General features: G+C 47.4%; 1 protein-coding gene across 1 annotated transcript in view; it reads left to right on the top strand.

Moving 5' to 3' along the window:
- The first annotated feature begins 5,923 nt into the window (after positions 1-5,923).
- The window catches only part of LOC135213922 (putative Ras-related protein Rab-33), a 133,354-nt gene continuing 121,768 nt past the window's right edge, over positions 5,924-17,509 (top strand). The window contains exons 1-2 of the mRNA XM_064248016.1: positions 5,924-6,046; positions 6,444-6,602. Of these exons, the coding sequence (XP_064104086.1) occupies positions 6,023-6,046; positions 6,444-6,602 (183 nt within the window). The 5' untranslated portion in view covers positions 5,924-6,022. The remainder of the gene's footprint in view (positions 6,047-6,443; positions 6,603-17,509) is intronic.

Raw genomic sequence — 17,509 nt, 5'->3', positions numbered from 1 at the left:
TGGCATAAGCCAGAGGGTCCAGGTTAGGGGCCCACATAGCAAGGGAGCTTGTGGTTCGCCTGTGAGGCAAATAGATCTACTTGGAGACTTGGTACTCTCTGGCATATCCACTGGAACGACCTGTCGTCTAGAGACCCATTCTGACTCCAGAGGGACTGACCAGGACAATGCGTCCGCTGTAACGTTTCTTACCCCTGCCAAGTGGGTGGCAGAGAGATGCCATTTGTGCTTGTTTGCTAGAGCAAAGATGGCTTCACATGATTCACGTGTTTGGATTTGGACCCTCCTCTGTTGATGCAGTGTACTACTACTGCACTGTCCAAAACTAATCTTAGGTGAGACTTCTTTGGGGGGAGGAGTCTCTTCAAGGTAAGAAACACCGCCATTGCTTCCAGCACATTTATGTGGAGCTGGCGGAACTGGGCGGACCAAGTCCCTGAACTTGCCTGAATTGAGAGTATCCTCCCCAACTGGACAGGAGGCGTCCGTGTGAATGGTTAACGCCGGAGGAGGATATTGAAGGGGTACTAACTTGGCAAGATTCTTCACTTTTGTCCATGGACGGAGCTGGTTGCGAAGGATTTGTGGAATCACTGACAACTTGTCTCGAGACTTGGCGTTTGCTCTTGAACGCCAAACTCGATTATATCTTTCAGTCTTGCTTTTACAAAAGGATGTCCGTCACTGAGGCAAACTGAAGGGTAACCTAGGATTCTTTCCTGGTTTCCATCCTTGTAAGCTTGTTTATTTTTGAGAAATTGCCTCACTGACTTGGCTATTTCTTTCCTTTTGACCACCGGAATTGACAGATTGTGGGAGGATAAATCCCATTGGATTCCTAGCCACTGAAAACGAGTCTCCGGAGTGAATCTGATTTTCTTTTGTTTTGTTTATCTGGAACCCCAGATGTTCCAGGAATTGAAACTACCTTCTTTGTGGCTTTGAGGCATTCCTCGACAGTTGGTGCCCAAATCAACCAATCGTCGAGGTACGCTACTACCATTATCCCCTGCGATCTCAATTGCTGGACTACTACTTCCGCTATTTTCGTGAATACCCTGCGGGGGCTACATTCAGTCCGAAGGGCATCACTTTGAAAGAGAAAGTCTGATTTCCTAGTTTGAAGCCTAGGAATGGACGGAAGTGTCTCACTATCAGGGATATGATAGTATGCGTCTGTAAGATCGATAGAGGTGGTGACGGCCCCACGGGAAGTAAGGTCCGCACCTGCGAGATGGTGAGCATTTTTGGAACTTGTCGCAACGAATGAAAGAGTTTAGACTTTGACAAGTCTAAGATTACTCCCTTCTTTTTGTTGAGCCTTTCTTTGGCACGCTGAACAAGCGTCCTTGAAATTTTAGATGCTTGACTCTCGCAATAGCTCCTTTCTGAAGGAGTTCCTCCGCATAATCTGTCAACTCCTTTGATGGTATCTGATAGAATGATTTGTTTGGTGGGGGATCTTTGATCCAACTCCAACCCAATCCTTTGGACACAATGCTCTGTGCCCATTTGCTGAACCCCCACACCTGTGACGGAAGAGGAACAGCCTCCTCCTACCTGGGGAGCCTCACTGCTGTTGAGCGGGTTGACCTCCGTGCCCTCCTCTGAAGTGCTTGCCTCTTGCAGCTCTTCCTGCACCTCGCTGACGAAAGTGACCTCTCGCCCTGCTTCCCCTAGAGAACCTGTTAAAGGTTGGGAATGCTTGGCTCTCATACATCGAGTTGAAAGCCGGCGACGGTGTATTGGGTCGAGCTGTTTTGAGAGACAACAGGAGGATAGGTTGACTCTGCTTCGACGTCGAGGGCTGCCCTGTTGAGTAACTGGGACAGCCTGGACGAAGTGTTGCTTGCTGCTGCTGCTGCTTCTGGTATGGTTGGAACCCTTCCTTTACCAGTCTTCTTTAGTTTCTTACCAGAAGCGGGCGGGTTCTCTTGCTTCCTTTTGGATGAGAAACCCCATCTGGCTCTAAGGCTCTGGTTAAGCCTAGCAGCCTCGTGATGTACCTCATTCACAGAAGCTTCTGGGAAGAGGTCCGCACCCCACATGCTGGAAGCAAGAAGCCTATTAGGTTCATGCCTAATAGTGGCTTCTTGCAACACATGCTTTCGACAATTTCCGTCTGGCCGTGAAAAAGTCGAAAGCATCAGCTTGCACTGACTGAAGCTGAGACTTCGCCAGGATCTTGAAGAGTGGTTCAGTGGCGTACGAAAGGGCAGCCATCTCCGTGATGATTAGGGAGTTAAGTGACCTCCCAAATCTAGTACGGGCATCAAATTCTGCCTGAATAAGGCTATCAGGCAGTCTAGGGAGCTTCTCACCGAACTGTTCCATAGCACAGTCCGGCTTCAGCTTCCCCACTGTGAAAGTGGCTGGCAAGTTCTCCCACAGTTCTCCGAACGCAGGAAAGAGCGGAGATGTTGGTTTCGCCTCCCTTACTGCGGAACGGGTTCGTCCTTAAGAACGGCTTGAAGAGTCGTTTCCACCATCTTTGTCGCAAATGGGAGAGAAGCCTCCTCCTCTGTGGCAAAGATAGTGAAAGGGCTCTTGAAGGCCTGGAGTTTGGTATTTCGTACAATCCCAATCCTCCAGGCATGAACCCACTCCCTCTGGGCATGATCCCTACTGTATAAAAACAGTCTCCCTAGAGATTTTGTCCTCTCTATGAGGGCTGTTTTGGTCAGTCTGGCATACCCTATGAAAGGCTGAGTCAATCCGGGGGGTAGAACTCGAAGTCCTCAATCCTTCTTGTTCCACACTCCGGAAATGGAGATCATGCCGTCCTTGAAGGGGGCATAAGCTGCCACGCTCCAAGGATTATTCATAGAGAAAGCCGGCAGGGATTCATAGGGTGGTAACTGACTAAACCAGTACTGCTACTGGGAAGTTGCTTGCGGGGCCTGACTCAGGCCAGCGAAACGGTCGTCGTGTTCTCTAACACGGCTAACCGTGTTAGAGAACACGACGACCGTTTCTTGGATCGACTGACAGGACTGATTGATGGTACTGAGAGTTTAGCAAACATTTGCTCAAATCTCGTATCGAGAGAGCCGACCATCTCTCCCACTTGTTTGCCAAACTCCTGCTGAGAAGGTGGTGGGATCAAAAGCACTAGATGCCGCCACCCCAACAGGAGTCACCGGAGTGGATCCAGTGGATACCGGAGAAGGAACTGGCTCGGCCGGAGCTTGGGCCTTCTCTTTAGAAGCCTTGCTTCTTTTTGAACCTTAGAGTGGGAAGAGCTAGGCTTGGCCTTCACCGCATCTGGCGTAGGATGTCGAAGACTTCCGTCCGCCGAAGAAGACGACGGCTTTTCTTTTTGGAAGTCGTCTTATGAAGGGTCTTCTGTTCTCTTTGTCCTTCACTTTCGGGGGTACAGAGAGAGCGGGCGAACGCGAAGGATCTCAGATCCCGTGAAGCCTGGGAAAGATGAAGAAGAAGGGACAGGAGAAGAAGATCGAGGAGCGCTTAAAGGTAGCCCTTGAGCGCCCGAAACACCTACCTCGACCAACAAGTCCTCGGCACCTACCGCCATTGGCTCAATATTCAAATCCAGGTTCGCGACGTCCAGCACCTTTGTTTCCTGTGTCAAGACGGACCCAAACGCCTGCTGCACCTCCGCTGAATTGAGGCTATGAGTGGGGCTGCTGAGGCGGGTGGTGGTGCCGGTGGGGTCGGACATACCCCGTCGCCTTGCCTCCGGGGAAGATCGGATAGCCAACTTCCTATCCAGAATATAAGGCTGTCCCTTGGCGGCGTTCTTGCCGAAGCCGCCTACCCAAGCTTTCAGGGTTGCCAAGGCGACTTCTTTCACGGCGGCAGCCTGAAAGAGAAGGCGATATGAAGCCTCTGACGGCGGAGTTACAGCTTAAAGTAAGTCTTAAAACTAAAGATAAACCATTGATTACAAGAAAGTTGTCCAGGAATCTACTTACCCCACCCAAAAGCTGACTCACGAGGTCGTAGCAGATAGTGCATGCCTCATGGTGCCAGACAATCAGCTCGCCGTGGGTATTGGCACACAGGGGCGTGGGTCCTGCATTCTTCATGGGCACAGGGGTCATAGAGGACTGCATTGCAGCCTGGTTCCTGGCAGTTAGTAGCCTGTAAGTGGAGGGATACATGAGTATCAAGATTACACACTTACAGCCTAACATAGACTCCGTTGCATGCCGGAGTATGTAAGTTTAGAGTAAAACTAGTCCTCCGCCGCAATACGTGTGGTTAGTAAGGCGGTTTGGTTGGAGTCCGCAGCGTACGCCGGGGACGGGGAAAAGGAACCAACCAGGAGTGGTGAGGAGCCCACGGAACCACGACGGAGAACGACGGAGGTAGTAGGAATAACACCGTGAAGATGATAAATATATGAATAAATAAAACATCAGTAAGGACATGTATACTTATAGAATAAGACATGCTTTTCTTCCGACTACTAGAGGAGGGCCCGGGTAAGTGAGCAAGCTCTCCTCCGGTAGCGGAAAAAAGATATACTAGGCAAGCTATATAGACCACTGGTAAATCCTAACCCCGCCCGCTGGCGGAGCCAGAAACAACTGATAACCGAAGGAGCCCCCGGCTTGAGCAGGGGCTCCGTCCGTCATGGTAGGGGTAGGGTATGGTAGAGGGAGAGCATGTGGGAACCCCGGGGTGGACGCGGCGGGCGAGAAAGAGAGGGGTGGCCAACTCCTACCCATCGAGTACCCCGGTACCCGAGACAAAGTGGTCACCCAGGCCCCCAGCTGGTATGGGACTCCTCTGGCCCCCTCAGAGGGAGAGGGAGGAAGGCTATAGTGGTTGTCATGACAACCGAGGAGGCCCGACCAGACCCCTCCCTACCACGTGGAAGGGAGGGAAGGGAGAGGGTAAGGCGCCTAATGGGACACGTGATCGGTGGTGGACCAGGACGCGGTAGCAAACTACTACCACAGAGGGGCGGACGTGAACCCACTGTACCAACACAAGGTACAAGGCGCCTGAGCTAGCCTAACACACTAAGTAACACTGATATAATAAATATAAATACATCGTAAAGAATAGAAGGGACACTTTAGTAAAAGAGAAACCGAAGCCCAGGAGGAGGCGAAACTGATCCCAAGAACAGTCGACTACTCCGGAGCCCAGCGGTAGCCGATGAAGAGCAAGAGCTGGGATGCTGGGCGGGAGAATAACAGTATAGCCCTAAATACCAAACTAAGAGATAATAGGTAATAAGGTATGGGCTGTGTACCCTAATTCTAAAATACGATGTAACAAGAAGATGAACGTAAAATAAGAGCCCATAAGAATAAGATGTCCCAGTATGGGAGACTGGGAAATCTAAACAACACGAGGCGGCTCATGGCCGCCACGAGTCAACCAGGTGACCGTATATGACCTAAAAAACGGAAAATACTGGTCCCTGGAAGACCAAAATACAAAAATCAGACTTATCGGGCACTTAACTTAGCCGAAGCGATAGCAGCACGTTCCATCGTAGATGAAATAAATCCAAAAAAGCGAAAACAACACGAGGGAAAAAATCACAACTGGCGTTGTCGAGCTAATTATAAAGGATGGCCGCTAGAGGCGCTGCTCTCCGCTTGGCGTCAGTAGTAGTAGTAGTAGCGGACGCATCATTCTTTGGTATCAGCTCTCTCAGGTGGGGGATTTTGTGATGGAAGGTCTAAATGGTAAATGGCTCGTGGTAGTGGTCTCACTCGCCCCTGTTACCATACCGACACTTCTTTTATAGAGTGAGCGAGTCGGTTTAACTGACATTTTCTTGATTTTATTTTTTCTCTGGTAATATTAGGATTATTTTACCTAGAAATAATGAACTTAAGGATATTTCACAGGCCGACACGAGCTGAGCCCAGAAATGCAGTTGTTATGTGTACATTTTCTGTTTCCATTTTTGCCTGGTTGTATATTCAATTTAGCATCTTTTCTTAAAGGTACAGTTATATGCATCTGATGATAATTGCACTTCGAGTATGACTTCATTTGACTTCAGTAGCACATTCCCAGCCAGGGAATCCCGTACATGGAAAACTACAAGGTTTGCCGGGTAAGTATTCATTGTACAAGCAGTCCCCAGTTATCAGCAGGGTCGGTGATTTATGGTGCCAAGTTTCGGTTGATGGCGCCAATAATCAGTCAATGGCTCCTTTGCTAGGTATGTTATGGGGCCATAACTTTTATCGGCACCTTATGGCGCTGATAACCAAAACTTGGCATGTTATGGCATCGCCGTATCTAGCTTCATAATACTGGATCGCTATTAACGGAGTCTGCCGATAACCAGGGGACTGTCTGTATTGCTTACAAACTTATTTCCTAAAAGTTATGTTACTTGAGTGAATTGTTGCAGTTCATGGAGTAAAGTTCATATACAGTAATGGAATATGAGGCTGACATCTTTTGCCATGTCTATTTGTTTTCTTAATATTTTCTCTATCCAACAGGTCAGAGATGCAAATACAATGTGGATTTGTGAATTACCCTCAGCTAAAAGTTCTCCTGAGCATAAAAAGTTTAAGCAGTTTGAAAAGCATCTTAATGCCTTTTTCAATAAAGCCTTTAAAGGACTACCAGAAAATGTACTAAGTGATGAGACAGAAGAGGTGAGTTAATAGTCCCCTCTTGTACATGTGCCTTGAATTACCCAGTCAATAAATAGCTGTAGTTTCTACTTTGACACCAGCTTTAATATCTGAATTCACGGTTAAAACATCCTTCAGTGTCCGTAAGGGAAATAGGCTACCCAACTCACTTAGGGGGAAGAGGAACAACTACATGAAAGTACCTCAATTTTGTTTCTGCCATCCTAGAACTAATATGTACGAGAGCATCTTGTTTTACCATCAGATTCGATCATGTTACTTCACTGCGGTGAAGTATTTGGTCTTTTAGCTGCCTTTTCATTATTATTTTAGTTAGAATTTGTTGTGGTTTTATTAAATTTTTTATTAATTGGGTAATTAGTATTTCACTGGCTTTTCTCTCATCGAGAATTGCCAATCGGTAGTTAGTTCGGTAGTTCCGTAATCTGTTCACGAGCTTTTGTTTTTCTTTGCTTAACTTTAAGAATTGCTTTTTGTTTAGCTCATTATGATGTCAGATTCGAGCTTAACTAGTTTTAGGTATTTAGGTATTGCAGCAAAGGCTGCAATGTCAGATTAACCAAAGCTTGTGGTGCACATGCTATTTATGCTTCTTATGCTTCTTGCAGAGATCTAAAGAGGTAAGTACAGAAGTACCTGTTGTTACCTCTCCATTTCAGATATTGCATGTATCATAAGTCTTCCTGCTTCTCCTTAACCTGAATCACGATAGTTGGAGTCCAACTGCTTTGCCAGCCTGGATAATAGAATTGATAAAAAATTCGGGTTTATGGTCAGTACAGTTACCCAGTTGGATGAATCAATGAAATTCTTAATTGATAAGTAACAAAAGTGTAAGTGGGTTTTGTGGTGGAGATGGCTCCCTGGCCCACCGATGTTCTTAGGCAAAGGTTATTGCCAGACTCCCCTAAATCAGGGAGGAGATATACTGGAGGCCCAAGTGAGGTTGGCAGGGTCTGCCCACAAGTAGTCACCCCCTTAGTCAAACCTGTGCATTCCCAGGTTGCAGCAAAGGCTTTGAGAGACAACTCGTAACATTCACTGTTTCTCATCAAGGCCAGGAACTCCCAGTCCGTATTTGGGTGCTACTGGAGTTATTCGACAGAGTCGTGCCCATTGAAGACACCCTTCTTCTGTGGAGCTCTCTCCTCTGTCTTATAAAAGGCATAAGGAACCTGAGAGGAACCCTCAGCCTTCCTGCAGTTTTTTCTGGGGACAGTCCTGAGAGACTGTTTTCAGATCAAGAACCTCGGGATCATCAATTTTTGGCCCCCAAACGACGGAAATCGTGCTTCGAGATGCCCATTAGCACCAATTTTCCACTACTCACGAGAGCACCCATTGGCGCCAATTTTTCGCTACTCATGAGAGCACCTGGAAGTGCCCGTGTGCCTTGCTTTTGGGCACCCAATAAAAGATATTCCTTTTCAGGTACCTTCAACAATGGAACAGCTGAAGAGTTTTAGAGTTTTACTAAAGAACTTCTCTAACGAAGACGACTTCGGAACAGATGATGACAGCGCAACCTTCTACGGAAGAGCAATGAGGATACAAGGAAAATTAATTGAAAGTAGCACAGAATAAGGCAAGCAATGCTTATTCAACACTGCTAAAGTATTTTTTGGATGCATATCCAGATTTATTCTCTTGCGACCCCATTGAAGCTGCAATCAACATTTAGATTGGACAACCCCTCGGATTATTTGAGATTGCCTAACATGGTTCTTTCCTAGTCAGCAACAAAAGCCTTAGAAGACATACACGTCTGGTGTGCTAATAAGAGGATACAAGGAAAATAAACCTTTTGTATTCCTTAGCTTTCTGACAAGAGGATACAAGGAAAATCACCCTTTTTGTATTCCTCAGTTTGCTGACAAGAGGATACAAGGAAAATCCTCCTTTTGTATTCCTCTGTCTCAGCTTTCCAGGTGGTGGTGGTGGTGGTGGTACCAGTCTGATATTCAGCATGTAGGTCTGCCTTTAATTCGACCAAGGTGATGTTTTCTGGTACAAAAATCAATCACTTTCTAAAGAACATTTTCAAGGCTCTTGAAGTTAGTTTTATTGATTGGTCAATCAGCCTTAGGAAAGGAGGTAAGAGGCTTATTTTTAGCTGGAAGAGGTATCTGAAGACTGATTAAAAGTCATTTATTGTTCTGACAGCAATAACAGATGCTCCTCATGATTTGGCTTCTTGTTTGCCATGGGAATTTTGAAGAAAAAGGAACTATAATGTTCTTTCACCTCCAAGAATATAGCTTCTAATCAGAGGTCAGCTTTGTTTTTCTTGCCTTTGGACAGGCAACAAGCTGTTTCCATAAGAGGTAGCGAAGGAGATTACGTTAGAATTGCAGAAAATACCACACAAAACTTGCTAACCCAATCTACAAGACAGCTTAGGGATTGGTCGGGTCGACTTTTTCAAATAAATCAACCTTGCTGTTGCAAATATTACCCTTTCGAGGAAGGAGACAGACAACAGGCAAGGGTGAGAGGTAATTTGCATTTTCTTTTCGCAAGTGGTCAAAGTTTGCTTCAAAGACCATAACAAAGAAGCTTAAAAATGCAGTCTTCTATTCAACTGTGGGAGCAAGACCCCAGCTCTTTTGGAAGAACTGCAGAGAAAGAGGGTTGGAACCTTGGATAGTGCAGTTTTATGAATAGAACTTACCTGGCAGATTAATATAGATAGCTATAGTCCCTCTTATCGGTTCAGCAGATTTTTCAAAACTCGCGGCAACCGCCGAGTGGTAGGTGTCCGGTTAGGTGGTTAACAACCCTTACAGGGTGGTACTTGGAACCATTCCCATTTTCTATTCCTCAGATCATCTCTGCCGGTTGGACTGTCAACATCGTTGTTAGTCCTCCGTCGGGTTTTTTCGCTCGCTTCCCTGTGTCGCTGTATTTCTACTGAATTGGTGACGTATTCTGTGGATTGGCAATCGCTTTGGCTTTATTTTGGTTTATTCTTTGGACGATTCTTTGATTTGAGATGTCTCAGAGACAGTTTCGAGTGTGTGTGAATGAGGAGTGTAAGGTGAGATTGCCGAAGGCTTCGGTCGATCCTCACACTGTTTGTTTGGGGTGTAGGGGTTTTGAATGTGCCTTGGATAAAAGATGTAAAGAATGCGAGGGTTTGGATGAGAAACAATGGTTGGATATGAAACGCTATGTGCGTAGATTGGAATTAGATAAAGTCAGGAGGGCTTCTAAATCTAAATCTAAGTCTAGGTCTGGAAGTGAAGCTAGTGTAGACCTTTCCATTCCCTTAACCCCTGTATTATTAGAACCTGCTCCTGAGGTAGTAGCTCCTTCTCCTGTAGCAGGACCTGTAGCTACTTTGGATGACCCTCAGTACGTCAAGATGGCGGCTGAGATGCAAATTCTTAAGGATCAACTTGCAGCCTTAAAACAAGGTAAGAGTGAAGGTGAAATAAGTGATAGTGCTTGTGAAAGTGCAGTGGAGGTGGTGACTGATCGATCCTGTCATGCCCCTAGGTCTAGACCTCTACCAAGCTCCCAGGACCAAGGGAGAAGGTACGTCGATGACCGTAAGGGGGTGAGAGGAACTGATCCTTGGTCAGCCGTTGCCTCAAGCAGTCCTGTTGCTTTTTCCCAGGCTGCTTATGACCGCCACAGAAAAGGCGTGTCGGAAGTGGTAGCGTCTTCTCCGAGCCCCTCTCCTCGACGCAGATGGCAGTATGAGGAATCGAGACCGCTCAAGAGGAGTTGGAAGCAGCGTCCTGATCTGACGCGGTTTTGTTCGCCCCATTTTAGTAGATGGAGTAGCCCAGAACCGTTTCCTTCTGATGATGGCTTGGACGTATCGCCTGCGAAAAGGACGAGAACTAGAGAGGATGATTCTCCGCAGGACGCATGGAGACATGAGAGATCTCCTCTTCCTTCAGGTTACGGGGAAATCTCTAGAGAACCTTCTCCTTCCTCCAGCATACCTCGACGCCTGTCTCCTTCGGAACCGCAGGACCCAGCAACGGTAGCGAGATCGTTCATGGCGGTCATGCAAGGAGCAGTTGACTTCGCTAGTAGAAGCTTTTAATCGCCCTCCTCTCCAGTCGGGCAGACGTAAGGATGACAGGCTGCCAGTGAAGAGATCAAGGGAGGAAACACCGTTTCAAGACGTTGAACAACTCCGTCCTCGTGATGTCAGGAGGTTATGATACTCTTCTCCTGCTAAACCTTCCCTCGATTCTCTACGCCACGTTAAATCTAGCTCTCGTCGCCTCTCCTCTCCTTCGCCTAGACGACGAGATATGGACTTGGTAGCTCGTCACGATGACACCTTCAGGTCTCCTCGCCAGGAGAAAAGCAGCGCTCGTTCCCGACAGTCTGTCGCTCAACAGCACGTATTCAAAGTGGGTCGGCAGGACGCATGCAGCGCTCGCGAACAAGACGCATACAGCAGCGCTCGCGAACAAGAGCATACAGCGCTCGCGGACAGGACGCATCCGCTGTTGTACATCAGGACGCATCCAGTACTCGTCTTCAGGACGCATCCAGCACTCGTCATCAGGACGCAACCAGCTCTCGGCGACATGACGCATCCAGCTCTCGACGCCAGGACGCAGCCAGCCCTCGGCGCCAGGACCCATGCATCTCGCGACGAAAGGACTTTCACAGTGCGCTAGCAAAGAACGTATCCAACTCTCGAAGGAAGGACGTATCCAGCTCCCGATGTCGTGGGGAAACAAAAATATAGCGCTCGAGGCAAAGATTGCAGCAAGGGAATCTGGTCCGGCCCCCCCCCCCCCCCCCCCTCAGGACGTACCAGCCGTTCGGCGGCGCCAAGACACTTTGGACTCTCGACGTCAGGACGCTTCCAGTTCACGACGCAAAGACGCATCTGACGTTCAGGAATTTCATACATTCAACTTACCTGTCAGATATATACATAGCTATCGACTCCATCGTCCCCGACTGAAATTCACAAATTTCGCTGGGCACTCGCTACAGGTAGGTCAGGTGATCTACCGCCCTGCTCTGGGTGGCAGGACTAAGAACCATTCCCGTTTTCTAATCAGATTCTCTCTGTCGCCGGTGGTATCAACATTGTTGTTATTCCTCTGACTGGAATTCTTTTTTCACACGCTTTTGATCATCTTTCGACTGATTTTTGGTGACGTACTTGGATCGTTGTTTGGCATTCGCTATCGTGGACTGTTTTTTGGACTTGGCTTTTGATTTTCGTGAATATGTCTGACTCTAGTGTTAGTTTCAGAGTGTGTGTGAATGAGGGCTGTAAGGTGAGGATTCCGAAAGCTTCGGTAGATCCTCACACTGCATGCAGTGGTTGTAGAATGGTTGAATGCTCGATTGAGAATACGTGTAACGAGTGTGAGAACTGATGCGCAAGAATGGAAGAATCTAACTCCTTACTTGAAGAAGTTAGAAAAGATAGAGAGGAAGGCGGCTTACAAAAGCCGGAAAATGTCTAGATCTCGTGAACTTCTATCTAGTTCTGTAGCTTCTTCTTCTATTTCAGCCCGTTCACAAGTTGTTTAATCCCTCTCGATTCTGGCTCAGAAATGGCGGAACTCAAGAGTCTTCCCTTCCGAAAAATGTCAGGAAAAAAATGGCAGCATTGGAAGGTAAGAGAAGTGAATGTGGGTTCTCAAGTGATTTTAGTGTCCCCAGTGTGGTGGAGGGGGCGTCTGGTCGTCTCTGCGACGCTCCCAGGCCTAGACCGCTTCCAAGCTCCCTGGCCCACCCAGAGGAGAAGGAAAGTCGAAAGCCTTACGGAGGCTGTGGAGAATCCCCAACGATCAGGCGTCCCTTCGGCAGAATCTATTACATCTCAGACTGCCAGGGACAGCTATAGGAAAAGCGTCCTACGAGAGTGCTTTTCTTCATCTAGTTCGCCTTCTCCGAGAAGAGGATGGAAGGAGTCGAAGCTTTCCCGTCCGCTTAAGAGGAATTGGAAAGAATCTGAGCTAATTCTAGTCCCGAGCGCTTCTCTGAAGAAGATGCGCCTTCGGTAATAAAGAAGGCTAGAAAGGAGTTAGATCCTAGGACTGTAAGAGATCCTCGAGCGCCTTCCAGATCTCCCTCTCCTGATTCGAATGAGTCCTCGACCAGGAAAATTTTGATGAATATGCAGGAGCAATGAGCGTCTTTGGTAGGAGTACTTTCTAAAGAGCCTACTCGTAAGAAGGATGATAGGCTTCCGATTAAGAGATCCAAATACCGATCTCCTGTCAGGCGCAACGAGCCTTCCAGGGGAGGTGTCGCACAGGCGACCATCTTGGGGGAAGCAGAGCGTTAGGCAGGAGAGAAGTGGAAAAAGGAAGTAACTCCTGCCAAGCGTATGCGCCAGCTAGGAGCCAGGCGCCAAGTAGGCGCAAAGAGCCTGAGTTTCCTATAGATCGTTCAAGGACTGGAACTTCTCCAAGAACAAGATCCAACTGGAGAAGAGGGAGCTCCTGATAGGAGTAGAGCGCCTGCTAAGCGCAATAATTACTTGCCAAACGCAAATGGCGCCTTCCATGTGCGATACTCCTACCCAAACTCCATGGAGTAGTTCGGAACTAGATGCGCCTTCCAAAGGTCAGGAGTATTCGGAAAGAGATACGCTGCCAGGCGCCAGGAGTACTCTGATCTCGATACTCCTTCCAGGCGCCAGGAGTGTTCTGAACTTAATACTCCTACCAGGCGCCAGGAGTATTCGGAGCGCGATGCGCCTACCAGACGCCAGGAGTATTCGAAGCGTGTTTGCGCCTGCCAGGCGCCAGGAGTAATTCCAAACACGATACTCCTACCAGGCGCCAGGAGTATTCTCAGCGAGATACTCCTGCTAAACGCCAGCGCATTCTCCTCATGAAGAGCTTGATATCCGACAGAAGTCTTCCAGGCGTAAAACTGTTATGCACGACTCGCCTGATGATAGACGTAGAGAGTGTTTTACTCTTAGTCCCTCTCCTAGTAGAAGTGCTTCTTCTTCGGAAAGGAAGAGATCAAGGGAGGAGACAGATGAGAGAAGGGAGCCTTGTCCTTCCGAGCCTATTAATTTAGAAGACGTCTCGGAGGACGAAATCACTAACTAAGAAGGACTTTCAAATTATAAAGTTCTTCTTCTCTTCTCTTAGAAGAATATGGAGATGCCTTGACTCAGCCTGCTCCTCCTTCTCCGCGCTCTCTTTTTTCAAGCACGAAAGCGCACAAGTCTTCATCTTTCCTGAAAATGAAGCCGGCCATATCTATGAAAAGGCCCTACAATCTCTTGACTCCTGGATCAAGACAAAGAAGGAGTTAGGAAGGACAGTCTTTTGCATGCCTCCTGCTAAACTAACGGGTAGGAGAGGCATATGGTACGAAACGGGAGAGAATATGGGATTGTCCTCTGCCCGTGTCAGCTGAGTCAGACTTCTCGAGTCTCGTAGACTCCTCGAGGAGACGCCTTAAATTCGGCTAAAGCAACAGGGGTCTTTCGGAAATGGACCATCTCCTCAAGGGACTTTTCCACACTTTAGAAGTATTTAACTTCCTGGATTGGTCCTTGGAGTTATTGCTAAGAAGTCCCATGAAAAGGAACAACTAACCCGAAACCTTACATAGCATCCTTACATGCATTGATAAGTCTGTTCAAGATGGATCGGCGGAAGTATGCTCCCTCTTTGGTGCGGGAATACTAAAGAGGGCGGTTCATATGCTTTTCTCACTAAGGCTGTCTCTCCTTCGCAGAGATCCGCTTTATTGTTTGCGCCTCTCTAGAACATTTATTTCCTTCTCAGTTGGTGAGAGACATTGCTCATTCACTAACTGAGAAGGCCACTCAAGATCTTCTAAGACAATCCTCAAGGAAGAATAGACCTGTGGCCAGTGAGGAAAAGAAAGCCACTAGGCCAGCTCAGCAACAGCAGCCCTTTCGAGGAGGCCCTCAGGCTAGATCCATCGCCAGAAGGAAGACAACGGAGAGAAGGGGAAGATCTTCCTTCCGTCCCTTTAAGAAGGGAAAATGAGAAATCTTTCCTCCAGACACCTGTAGGAGCCAGGTTTACAGTTCTTTGCGGGAGCATGGGAAGCATAGGATCCGATCCTTGTCGATGTCAATAATCAGGAATGGTTATTATATCCCATTCAAGGACAGGCCCCCCTTGACAACATCACCGAGGGAACTGTCCACCAGATACATGGGACCCTGTTCTGATGGATACTCTTCGTCAAATGGTGGAACAGATGTGGGACAAAAGAGCAATAGAACTGGTACTGGATCACAGCTCCCCGGGTTTTACAATCGCTTGTTTCTAGTAGCAAAAGCCTCGGGGGGATGGAGACCAGTACTGGATGTAAGTTCGCTGAACAAATTCGTAGAACAACAGAAGTTCAGCATGGAAACGTCTGCTTCAGTACTTGCAGCACTCCGTCAAGGAGATTGGATGGCGTCCCTAGATCTTCAAGACACATATTTCCACGTCCCGATTCACCATTCGTCGAGGAAGTACCTTCGTTTTCATGTTTGAGGGAAGGATCTATCATTTAGTTTCAGGGCCCTGTGTTTCGGCCTATCTACGGCTCCCCAAGTCTTTACAGACTTGATGAAAAATGTGTCAAAACACCTACACATGAAAGGGATAAACGTCTCCCTATACCTGGACGACTGGCTCATCAGGGACAGGTCTCGAAAGCAGTGTTTGGAGGATCTGTCAACAATCCTGGAATTGACGAAGGTATTAGGATTAATCGTGAACCTCGAGAAATCTCAGATGGTCCCCAGCCAGAACGTAGTCTATCTGGGGATTCAAATGGATTCTCGGGGTTTTCGAGTATTGATTTCCTTCTCAAGAGAGAATAAGGAAAGGCTGTTCCACAGTATTGAACTTCTTAGAGAAAGAGCGCACTTCAGCGAGGGAATGGTTGAGCCTTCTGGGGACCCTTTCCTCGCTCGAACAGTTCTTTCCTCTAGGAAGACTACATCTCCGTCCGCTTCAGTTCTTCCTGAGAAGCAGTTGGAGTTGGAAGACAGGACAGCTCTCGAACACGTTCCCAATCTCATCGGAAATAAAAGATCAATTAAGGTGGTGGTTGACCCCCTTAGAAGAAAAACAAGGAGTTATCCCTTGGAAGTACGGAACCCAAACCTGACATTGTTCTCAGACGCGTCGGAGACAGGTTGGGGTGCGACCTTAGGATCCAAAGAAGTGTCAGGCACCTGGTCGGAATAACAGGTGTCATGGCACATAAATTGCAAGGAGCTATGTGCAATTCACCTTGCGCTAAAGAGCTTCGAGCACATAGTCAGAGACAAAGTGATACAGATAAACTCCGACAATACAACCTCTCTGGCTTATGTCAAAAAACAAGGAGGAACTCACTCTCGCCCTATACGAACTAGCAAGAGATCTGCTGATTTAAAAAGGGCGAATCAAAGGAACGTGGTTCTCCTAACAAGATTTGTCCAAGGGGAGAGGAACGTGAGAGCGGACAGACTGAGCAGGAGGTTCCAGGTCCTTCCTACAGAATGGACCCTCCACTCAGAAGTCTGTCAGAGCCTTTGGTATCTTTGGGGGAAACCTCTGGTAGATCTATTCGCCACGTTTCTCTCCAAAAGGATAGACACATTTTGCGCCCTAGTAGAAGATCCCAGGGCTTATGCAATAGATGCCCTTCTCCTGGACTGGTCAGGGCTAGATGTGTACGCTTTTCCCCCATTCAAGATACTGGGGGAAGTAGTCAGAAAGTTTGTGTCCTCGAAGGGAACCAAGATGACTCTGATAGCCCCATATTTGCCATCCCGAATTTGGTTCACGGAGGTAATGGAGTGGACAGTGGACTTCCCCAGATCTCTTCCAAACAGGATAGATCTGCTCAAACAACCCCACTTCGAAAGGTACCATCAAAATCTACCCGCTCTTGCTCTGACTGCCTTTCGACTATCGAAAGACTTGTCAGAGCGAGAGGTTTTCTCGCAAGGCGGCAAGCGCAATTGCCAGAGCCCGCAGATCATCTACTAGGCGAGTGTACCAATCGAAGTGGGAAGTTTTCAGAAACTGGTGCAGGTCGAAGAAGCTGTCCTCTTCCAATACCTCTGTGACCGAAATTGCGGATTTCCTTCTTTTCCTGAGGGAAAAGTCGCATCTCTCTGTACAACTATGAAGGGGTACAGAAGTATGCTTTCAGCAGTCTTCAGAAACAGGGATTAGATTTGACGAATGATAAAGATTTGCACGATCTCATTCGTTCCTTTTAGAAAAAGGCATATGACACTGCTTGGAGACATGGGATTTCTGAAGACTATGCATAATGGTGGTCTACGAGGTAAATACCTTTATTTGTGAAATCCTTTTTACATCGTAGGTATTTTAAAGTTAAAGTTGGCAGTACTTTATCAGAGAAAAGGTGTCAAGAAGAAGGTGTTCCCCAGGGCAGTGTTCTCAGTGTAACCACTTTTTGCTCTGGCCATAAACAGTGTTGCAGCTGTCATTCCAAGAGAGGTTTTAAAGACACTGTTTGTGGATGATTTGTCAATATCCTTTGCTGCCACCCGGATGACTGTGGCAGAAAGAAAGCTACAATTAACAATCAAATAAAATAGTAAGTTTGGGCTGAGAAACAGGGTTTTAAAATCTCTGTAAGCAAGACTACTGCCGTCACTTCTGTCGATTCAGGGGAGTTGGCATCCTGATCCAGACCTCTATTTGTATGGCCGTAGAATCCCATGTGTAGAACAAGCACACTTCTTAGGCCTAGTTTTTGACAGTAGATTGACTTGGTCCCCCATATCAAACATATAAAAGCAAAGAGCCTAGAAGCTCTACACATCTTGAAGGTGCTTTCTCACACCAGTTGGGGAGCTGATAGAAATCTTTTACTAAGGCTTCATAAATCTTTAATCTTGTCAAAGCTGTCTATGGTTGTGAAATATATTCTTCAGCTTCCTCATCTAACTTAAAACT

Source organism: Macrobrachium nipponense, chromosome 43 (genome assembly GCF_015104395.2).
Source record: "Macrobrachium nipponense isolate FS-2020 chromosome 43, ASM1510439v2, whole genome shotgun sequence".
NCBI classification, from domain to species: domain Eukaryota; kingdom Metazoa; phylum Arthropoda; class Malacostraca; order Decapoda; family Palaemonidae; genus Macrobrachium; species Macrobrachium nipponense.
The sequence above is the reverse complement of the archived record's forward strand: the minus strand, read 5'-3'. Positions and strand labels throughout refer to the sequence as shown.